This window comes from Rhinichthys klamathensis, unplaced genomic scaffold (genome assembly GCF_029890125.1).
Source record: "Rhinichthys klamathensis goyatoka isolate OS25496 unplaced genomic scaffold, OSU_Roscu_1.1 h1tg000453l_1, whole genome shotgun sequence".
NCBI lineage: Eukaryota > Metazoa > Chordata > Actinopteri > Cypriniformes > Leuciscidae > Rhinichthys > Rhinichthys klamathensis.
In genome coordinates this window covers 134029-145000 of record NW_026606945.1, presented here as the reverse complement: position 1 = coordinate 145000, position 10972 = coordinate 134029, and the positions used below count along the sequence as shown (strand labels likewise).

The 10972-nt window shown below is 47.1% G+C and overlaps 1 protein-coding gene across 10 annotated transcripts in view; it reads right to left on the bottom strand.

The window, feature by feature from the left end:
• magi1a (membrane associated guanylate kinase, WW and PDZ domain containing 1a) overlaps positions 1 to 10972 on the bottom strand; it is a 179096-nt gene that overhangs the window by 68989 nt on the left and 99135 nt on the right. For 8 of the 10 annotated variants that reach the window (XM_056236577.1, XM_056236578.1, XM_056236569.1 and 5 more), the window contains exons 3-5: positions 4904 to 5023; positions 1575 to 1763; positions 1161 to 1383 (exon numbers count right to left, since the gene is read on the bottom strand). In XM_056236577.1, the coding sequence (XP_056092552.1) occupies positions 1161 to 1383; positions 1575 to 1763; positions 4904 to 5023 (532 nt within the window). The remainder of the gene's footprint in view (positions 1 to 1160; positions 1384 to 1574; positions 1764 to 4903; positions 5024 to 10972) is intronic. The other 2 variants (XM_056236574.1, XM_056236576.1) reach the window with 1 other exon arrangement.

The window sequence follows — 10972 nt, the reverse complement described above, 5'->3', positions numbered from 1 at the left end:
ATCTGTCCATACCTCCCGGGGGTCCTTCATCTGTCCATACCTCATACCTCCCCGGGGTTCTTTATCTGTCCATACCTCATACGTCCCGAGGGTCGTTCATCTGTCCATAACTCATACCTCGCTGGGGATCCTTCATCTGTCCATACCTCATACCTCCCGGGGGTTCTTCATCTGTCCATATCTCATACCTCACCGGGGGTCCTTCATCTCTCCATACCTCCCCAGGGGTCCTTCATCTGTCCATACCTCCCGGGGGTCCTTCATATGTCCATACCTCCCGGGGGTCCTTCATCTGTCCATACCTCATACCTCCCCGGGGGTCCTTCATCTGTCCATACCTCATACCTCCCGGGAATCGTTCATCTGTCCATACCTCATACCTCGCTGGGGATCCTTCATCTGTCCATACCGCCCGGAGGTCCTTCATCTGTCCATACCTCATACCTCCCCGGGGGTCCTTCATCTGTCCATATCTCATAGATCCCCGGGGGTCCTTCATCTGTCCATACCTCCCGGGGGTCCTTCATCTGTCCATACCTCATACCTCCCGGGGGTCCTTCATCTGTCCATACCTCATACCTCCAGGGGGTCCTTCATCTGTCCATACCTCATACCTCCAGGGGATCCTTCATCTGTCCATACCTCATACCTCCCAGGGGTCCTTCATCTGTCCATACCTCATACCTCCAGGGGATCCTTCATCTGTCCATACCTCATACCCTGCGCCCCTGCCGTCGTCTTCAGGCAGGAAATGCAGATCCGCTACCCTCGGATTATGCACTACGGTCGGGGCCTACGCCAAAGAACTTTATAAATAATTGCTTGCTGGGCTGTCAATAAATTAATGCTTTGTTGCATCTTTCTATCTCCCGAGTCTTTCTGGTAGAACGAAGGGGCCAACCCCTGAAAAACAACCCCACACCATAACCCCCCCTCCACCAAATTTTACACTTGGCACAATGCAGTCAGGCAAGTATTGTTCTCCTGGCAACCGCCAAACCCAGACTCGTCCATCGGATTGCGTCCAGCTATGTCCATCTTAAACCAGGGCAGAGCAGCTCAGGCTGGTTTAGCTGTTGTCTACAGCAGGCAGCAGCGTGTCTGTGTGTGTAAGTGTGTGAGTGTGTGTGTGTGTGTGTGTGTGTGTGTGTTGCTCGTACTCAATGAAGTACATCTCTCCGTTCTCCGTGAAGGCCGTCTCCCAGTTGTCCGGCAGCGGCCCGAGCGGGTCCAGGTCCGGAGGGAGTGGGGGGTGTGGCGTGTTGTTCAGCTCGTATGTGGGGGCGTTTTCTCTGTTTTCTCTGACCGGGCCGTGAGCGTCCGGCCGGCTGGAGTCTCCTGTGCACAGCAGGGGGGAGGGGAACAGACTACGAGCTAAGAACTCTGGGTAACATACAGGAGGCGGTGGGAGAGACAGAACACTATTTATACTTCTATACAAGAGAACAGTCACAAACAAAACACACACACAAACACACACACACACACACACACACACACACACACACACACACACACACACTCTCATTCACATTCACACACACACACACACACACACACACACTCACACACACCTGTAAATGTGTTGTTCATGTCTGCGCTGCTGTCTGCATCCTCCTGCAGTTCTGTCTGCTCTACTCCTTCATGCTGCATGCGATCGAAGGACTTCTGGGAACCAATGAAACCGTCTCGCAGAGCATCATGGGTAATCACTGTCCTACTGAGAGGCTGGTTTGGCGGCTTGGGTGTCCCATAATAGTTACCTAGACAACCAGAAACCCATTAGCATGCTTGAAAAGAAAGAGGGACAGAAAGCACTGCAGTGTGTGTTAGAGACATTTGTAAAACACACACACTCACTCTCAGCCCAATCCAGAAACACAGCAGAGCATGTGGTCTTTCCTCTAAAACTGACGCTAGGGATTATTTTAGTTTTTCTGCAGAAGTACACAGATATTCCTGTATGTTTGTCTCCACATTGTTTTGATACATGCCATATTGCTTATGGTTGCAGGGTAATACCATATTTGGGCATTTGCTGTTATTACCCTGGAATATGAACGTAAGAATTATTCCGTATGATATAACAGTCCCCTGGCATTACCCTCACCATAACAGCATGATCCCACTGACACACCATCATACATGCCGATCTCTAGCAGCCCACACTCAGTCACTCACTCACTCTCTCACTCACTCACTCACTCACTCACTCACTCACTCACTCACTCACTCACTCACGCTAACTCTCACACACACTCACACATACACACACTCACACTCACTCACACACAATCTCACTCACTCTCTCACCCAAACACACTTACACACACTCCCACTCAGTCTCACTCTCACACTCACTCAAACACACTTAAATCCACTCTCACGCTTACACTCACTCACTCACTCACTCACTCACACACTCACAATCAAACACACACACTCCCACTCACTCTCACTCTCTCACTCACTCTCATACACAATCAAACACACTCACATGCTCACTCACACTCTCACTCAAACACACTTACACACACTCCAACTCATTCTCACATCACTGTCCATCACTGACACTCACACACTCCAACACACTCGCGCTCACTCACACTCTCACGCTCACTCTCACTCCAACACACTCACTCCAACACACTCACTCTCACAAACTCACTCTCACAAACTCACTCTCCCACTCACACTCACTCTCACTCTCACTCTCACTCCACTCACACTCACTCTCACTCTCACACTCTCACTCACAGTCTTACTCAAACACACTCACACTCACTCTCACTCTCACTCTCACTCTCACTCTCACACTCACAGTCTTACTCAAACACACTCACACTCACACTCTCACTCACTCTCACTCAAATACACTCACTCACTCTCACGCAAACACACACTCCCACTCACTCTCACTCAAACACACTTACACACACTCCAACACACTCACACTCTCACTCAAACACACTCACACTCACGCTCACTCACTTTCACGCAAACACACACTCCCACTCACTCTCACTCAAACACACTCACACTCACGCTCACTCACTTTCACGCAAACACACACTCCCACTCACTCTCAATCAAACACACTTACACACACTCCAACTCACTCTCACTCTCACACTCTCACGCTCACTCTCACTCCAACACACTCACTCCAACACACTCACTCTCACAAACTCATTCTCACAAACTCACTCTCCCACTCACACTCACTCTCACTCTCACTCTCACTCCACTCACACTCACTCTCACTCTCACACTCTCACTCACAGTCTTACTCAAACACACTCACACTCACTCTCACTCACACTCTCACTCTCACTCTCACACTCAGTCTTACTCAAACACACTCACACTCTCACTCACTTACATTCACTCTCACTCAAATACACTCACTCACTCTCACGCAAACACACACTCCCACTCACTCTCACTCAAACACACTTACACACACTCCAACACACTCACACTCTCACTCAAACACACTCACACTCACGCTCACTCACTTTCACGCAAACACACACTCCCACTCACTCTCACTCAAACACACTTACACACACTCCAACTCACTCTCACTCTCACACTCACGCTCACTCACACTCTCACACTCAGTCTCACACTCAGTCTCACACTCAGTCTCACACTCAGTCTCACACTCACTCAAACACACTTACACACACTCCAACTCACTCACACTCACGCTCACGCTCACTCTCACTCACTCTCACTCTCACTCTCACACTCACTCTCACACACACTCTCACACACACTCTCACACTCACTTTCACACTCACTCTCACACACACACTCTCACACTCCCACTCACTCTCACTCAAACACACTCACACTCTCACTCACGCTCACTCACTCTCACGCAAACACACACTCCCACTCACTCTCACTCAAATACACTCACTCACTTTCACGCAAACACACACTCCCACTCACTCTCACTCAAACACACTTACACACACTACAACTCACTCTCACACTCACACTCACACTCACTCTCGCACTCGCACTCACTCTCACACTCACTCTCACACTCACTCTCACACTCACTCTCACACTCACTCTCACACTCACTCTCACACTCACACTAACACTCACACTCACTCTCGCACTCTCACTCACACTCACACTCACTCTCGCACTCACTCTCACACTCACACTCACACTCACACTCACACTCACTCTCGCACTCACTCTCGCACTCACTCTCGCACTCACTCTCGCACTCACTCACTCACACTCACTCTCACTCACTCTCACTCACTCTCACACTCACACTCACTCTCACACTCACTCTCGCACTCACTCTCGCACTCACTCTCACACTCACTCTCACACTCACACTCACACTCACTCTCACACTCACTCTCACACTCACACTCACTCTCACACTCACTCTCGCACTCTCACTCACTCTCACACTCACTCTCACACTCACTCTCACTCACTCTCACACTCACACTCACTCTCACACTCACTCTCACACTCACACTCACTCTCACACTCACACTCACACTCACACTCACTCTCACACTCACTCTCGCACTCACTCTCACACTCACTCGCACTCTCACTCACTCTCACACTCACACTCACTCTCGCACTCTCACTCACTCTCACACTCACACTCACTCTCACACTCACTCTCACACTCACTCTCACACTCACTCTCGCACTCACTCTCGCACTCACTCTCGCACTCACACTCACACTCACTCTCACACTCACTCACTCACTCACTCACTCACTCACATTCACTCTTTTTCTCTCTCTCACTCTAACTCAGTCTCACTCTCACTCTCTCACTCACTCACACTCTCTCTCACTCTCTCACTCACTCACACTCTCTCTCACACTCACAGCTGAAGCACTCACACACCATCATATGTCCCGATCTCTAGCAGTCCTCCACGCCGGTCCAGCTCCAGGAAATCCTCCACTGACAGGAAGTTGTAATCCACACCATGAAGCTCGCGGCCTCGAGGGCGACGGGTCGTACCTGCAGGAGCAACAAACACAAGAACTCCAGTCAAATCACCGACTCCAGAACTCGAGAGAACTCTGGAGAACTCGGTGGAATCATCACTTTCTGCTGCAAAATATCAGTAATAGAACTAAGTTCAGGCTCTTTCCCACTCCATCATAAATGAGTTGGTCTCAGAGCGTCAGACGAAACACAATAAATGCTGTCATGTTCTCTTGCGTTCTATTCTATTTGGGGGAAATCCCACAGCTGTGTGTAAATCCAACATGTTATTTTGTGTTTGGTTAAATACTTCATTACATATGAAAACGTAAAAACGTAATTGTTTATTGATAAATAAACCTATTAGATATCAAGCACAATTAATGAAAGGACAAACAATGTCTCCGTCTAAGGCTAGATTCGCCCTGCACACACACAGACGTCATCATGGCTGAATACACTCACACTCTTGTGTTGTTCTGGCAGTAATAAACCCCAGTAATAGAGTTACATCACATTCAAATACATTTTGATTCACTTCAACTGACAAGTCTTCAATCTGCTGCAACATGACAATAGAAAGAGAAGACATTAAGCTAAAGTCCACTATAGTGGACAGACATGTTTAAGTGAGCAACAACACATACCGAACCTCCCCAGCGGTGTGTGTGTGTTTCAGTACGGTCGTGTGCTGGAAATTACACTACACATCCTTCCAGCTGAGACTGACAACTGATGCTTTATTGAGAATCATCAATCCTCATCATCAAACACATGCTTGTAAAGCCTTGTAGATTATGAGCAGACAAAAAATAATCATGATAGAAACATGACTGTCCACTGATTTATCACTGCACCTTTAACCCTTCTGCACCACTACAGGAAAGTCATACTGGGGTTGGAAGTGTTTCACTAATACAGAATCAGATTCAGAAATATGTTAAATAGAAACAATTCTAGCTGTGAGACGAGCATGCAGATCACAAATGTCTGGACTCCTCCCACCGCCTACTCCAGCCAATCAGAGAGCAGCCACATTGTGCTGACCAATCACAGCACGTTCTCGCTTCAACCAGTCATGTGGTTCAGGGGGCGAGAACAGGGTCAAGGCCTGATAGTCTCGCGTAACCAGACCTTCAGACTGACGGCTGAAGGTCTGGAACTCATAGCAGCTTTCTTTGGCCAAGGCCCGCCCATAAGGCCGTTTGACCGACATGTCAAACAACCAATTACAGTTCGTTTCGTTCAGCGTCACGTGGAAATGTCCCCACAACAACAGACCGGCGTGCAACAAGTTAGTCAGCATAGAAAATCAAAGGAGGAGAAGAAAACCGAACACAATACTGAATCGGCCAGCTGTGATGTCAGCGTCTGTTGTTTCATGTTTGCCCGCAAACGCGGCTGATATCCCCTTCACAGTTAGGTATTTCACTTGATCTTCCATATAGATAGGAGGGGACACACAACTAGTAAAGTTGGATCTGCTGGGAATCCTTATAAATGCTGACAAAGGGTCGGCCAGGCTTGGAAAATAATACTCTTCCCAAATCCCGTCGGCAAACAGGCTAAAATATCTCTTTTTGTCTCCACTAAGTGCCTCAAACAAAACTCCTGGACATCTCTTAAAGAGTCTATGCCGTGAACCTCGCATACTTTTGAGAATCCTACGTTTAGCTGATCTTGATAAATGCTCATTGTCACTCATGTAAACACAACAGTTTTTCTTCCGCAATCACACGTCTGCGCTTTGTTTCCCGGCAGACCGAAAATAAACGCGACACTCGCGCCCCCCGGAAATCCGATCAAATTCAACCAATCAGATGACGACTTCGACATTCCTGAAGTGTTTCCAGTTAAGTGTACCATATGCATCAGACGTTTAGCCAACGTTCCGTGGGCGTGACGTCTGAGGCTGAGACTAAAGGCCTGATATCATAAGAACTATAATCTGTGCACACACACACACACACACACACACACACATAGAAAGCCTAACTGTGTCCCTCAGGGGCCTCCGTAGAACACGTTATTCTTTTCCCCTGCCTTTCCGAATCAGGTATTGGTCTCCGGGCTCATCCCAACATCTTAACTCGCACTACAGTCTCCTGCCACAACAGCTGTCATTCCTGCTTTACATCTACAGTTCAAATTAATAATCACTGGCATATTTCATATATCTTGAGCGTATGCTTCCCTCTGCTGGACAAACACAGAACACTATAGTCAAAGTCAGCAGGATATTAATCCCAGTTCAGTTAGTAACATGAAGCAAAACAAGAAAACTATCTAATGCAAGTGAAATCAAAATATGACTAATTTATGCAGTGATATTAGTGTTATTACTCGCTTATACACACAGCAGTTTGTGAAGAAAACAGCCTGAAATAACCCTGCATATAACCGTCGTCAGAACTGTAAGGTAGTTATGTGTGTTCACATGTGAAAAGAAATCAGAGCCAGTGAAACTGATGGAAACAAGACATTCACTGAAGCATTTCCTCACATCTGTGATGGAGTTCATAACCCTCAACGTAATCTCTGTACAGTAGCGTCGCAATACTGCGTAAACTCTGTACAGTAGCGTCGCAATACTGCGTAAATCTCTGTACAGTAGCGTCGCAATACTGCGTAATCTCTCTACAGTAGCGTCGCAATACTGCGTAAATCTCTGTACAGTAGCGTCGCAATACTGCGTTAATCTCTGTACAGTAGCGTCGCAATACTGCGTAAACTCTGTACAGTAGCGTCGCAATACTGCGTAAACTCTGTACAGTAGCGTCGCAATACTGCGGAATCTATGTACAGTAGCGTCGCAATACTGCGTAATCTCTGTACAGTACCGTCGCAATACTGCGTAAATCTCTGTACAGTAGCGTCGCAATACTGCGTAATCTCTGTACAGTAGCGTCGCAATACTGCGTAATCTCTGTACAGTAGTGTCGCAATACTGCGGAAATCTCTGTACAGTTGCGTCGCAATACTGCGGAAATCTCTGTCCAGTAGCATCGCAATACTGCGTAATCTCTGTACAGTAGCGTCGCAATACTGCGGAAATCTCTGTACAGTAGCGTCGCAATACTGCGGAAATCTCTGTACAGGAGCGTCGCAATACTGCGTAATCTCTGTACAGTAGCGTCGCAATACTGCGTAATCTCTGTACAGTAGCGTCGCAATACTGCGTAATCTCTGTACAGTAGCGTTGCAATACTGCGTAATCTCTGTTTAGTAGCGTCGCAATACTGTGTAATCTCTGTACAGTAGCGTCGCAATACTGCGTAATCTCTGTACAGTAGCGTCGCAATACTGCGGAAATCTCTGTACAGTAGCGTCGCAATACTGCGTAATCTCTGTTTAGTAGCGTCGCAATACTGCGGAAATCTGTGTTTAGTAGCGTCGCAATACTGTGTAATCTCTGTACAGTAGCGTCGCAATACTGCGGAAATCTCTGTACAGTAGCGTCGCAATACTGCGGAATCTCTGTACAGTAGCGTCGCAATACTGCGGAAATCTGTGTTTAGTAGCGTCGCAATACTGTGTAATCTCTGTACAGTAGCGTCGCAATACTGCGTAAACTCTGTACAGTAGCGTCGCAATACTGCGTAATCTCTGTACAGTAGCGTCGCAATACTGCGTAATCTCTGTACAGTAGCGTCGCAATACTGCGTAATCTCTGTACAGTAGCGTCGCAATACTGCGTAATCTCTGTACAGTAGCGTCGCAATACTGCGGAAATCTCTGTACAGTAGCGTCGCAATACTGCGTAAACTCTGTACAGTAGCGTCGCAAAACTGCGTAATCTCTGTACAGTAGCGTCGCAATACTGCGGAAATCTCTGTACAGTAGCGTCGCAATACTGCGTAATCTCTGTACAGTAGCGTCGCAATACTGCGGAAATCTCTGTACAGTAGCGTCGCAATACTGCGGAATCTCTGTACAGTAGCGTCGCAATACTGGGTAAACTCTGTACAGTAGCGTCGCAATACTGCGGAAATCTCTGTACAGTAGCGTCGCAATACTGCGTAAACCTCTGTACAGTAGCGTCGCAATACTGCGTAAACTCTGTACAGTAGCGTCGCAATACTGCGGAATCTATGTAAAGTAGCGTCGCAATACTGCGTAAACTGTACAGTAGCGTCGCAATACTGCGTAATCTCTGTACAGTAGCGTCGCAATACTGCGTAAACTGTACAGTAGCGTCGCAATACTGCGTAATCTCTGTACAGTAGCGTCGCAAAACTGCGTAAACTCTGTACAGTAGCGTCGCAATACTGCGGAAATCTCTGTACAGTAGCGTCGCAATACTGCGTAAACCTCTGTACAGTAGCGTCGCAATACTGCGTAAACTCTGTACAGTAGCGTCGCAATACTGCGTAAACTGTACAGTAGCGTCGCAATACTGCGTAATCTCTGTACAGTAGCGTCGCAATACTGCGTAAACTCTGTACAGTAGCGTCGCAATACTGCGTAAACTCTGTACAGTAGCGTCGCAAAACTGCGTAATCTCTGTACAGTAGCGTCGCAATACTGCGTAATCTCTGTACAGTAGCGTCGCAATACTGCGGAATCTATGTAAAGTAGCGTCGCAATACTGCGTAAACTGTACAGTAGCGTCGCAATACTGCGGAATCTATGTAAAGTAGCGTCGCAATACTGCGTAAACTGTACAATAGCGTCGCAATACTGCGTAATCTCTGTACAGTAGCGTCGCAATACTGCGTAAACTGTACAGTAGCGTCGCAATACTGCGTAATCTCTGTACAGTAGCGTCGCAAAACTGCGTAAACTGTACAGTAGCGTCGCAATACTGCGGAAATCTCTGTACAGTAGCGTCGCAATACTGCGGAAATCTCTGTACAGGAGCGTCGCAATACTGCGTAATCTCTGTACAGTAGCGTCGCAATACTGCGTAATCTCTGTACAGTAGCGTCGCAATACTGCGGAATCTATGTAAAGTAGCGTCGCAATACTGCGTAAACTGTACAGTAGCGTCGCAATACTGCGTAATCTCTGTACAGTAGCGTCGCAATACTGCGTAAACTCTGTACAGTAGCGTCGCAATACTGCGTAATCTCTAGGGGTGTGACGAGATCTCGTGCCACGAGATCTCGCGAGACTAAATATGACGAGATTTCTCGTCGAGTGAAAAAGCTGTCTCGCGATATCCCCATTAATATTCCACCGCTACACTCACATTCGCCTAAACTATCGTTTTGTTGTTTTTATAAAAAAATAAAAACCATTATAAACTAATGCAAAAGTCTGCTCTGCTCATCCAGCGCGAGTTGCCGTTGCAATCAGTGCAGCACGAATCACAGTTCACTGATCGCGTGACGATGGCGGAGGATTCGTTGCGCAACAGACTAAACGTCTGGTAAATGTCTTATCATTTAGAATGCGCGCTCAGCACCGCTGCTCCCTATACGCGCGGTCACGAATTTGTAAGTGAAAGTAAAACACAAGCTCCCTGATGTGCATTGCGCACAAATTAGGCTGCATACATAAAATAATCCGTCTCCCAATACCCATCTCTGGACTGTTTATTTGCGGCTCTGGTCTCTGTTGGCACTGCGAATATTGAGAGAGCACTGTAACGTACAAAGGACAACAGACAAGGGAGGCTCCGTTTCTGAACTTATAATCGGAACGCAAGAACAACTGTAGAGACAAACAGCCTCGTTTCTCTCGGCCTTTTCCGAACTCACCGCATTAACCCTATAACTGCCGGTGCAAAATAAAACCGCAATTTCACAACAATTATAAAGAGTCTGTGTGCTAACTTTGATTATGGTTGCACTCGCACTTATTGTTTGCACTTAATAAGACTAAGAGAAAACAGTTATTTATTTTTGTTATTTATACGGTTTTTATTTCTCTGTTAAATGTGTGTTAAAAGGAGTTCAGTTAGGAGGTCACACACAGCCTCAATCAGAAGTTCTGAAAGCTCTTAAATGTACAGTAAGGTCTGAAGAGACTTATGTGAAA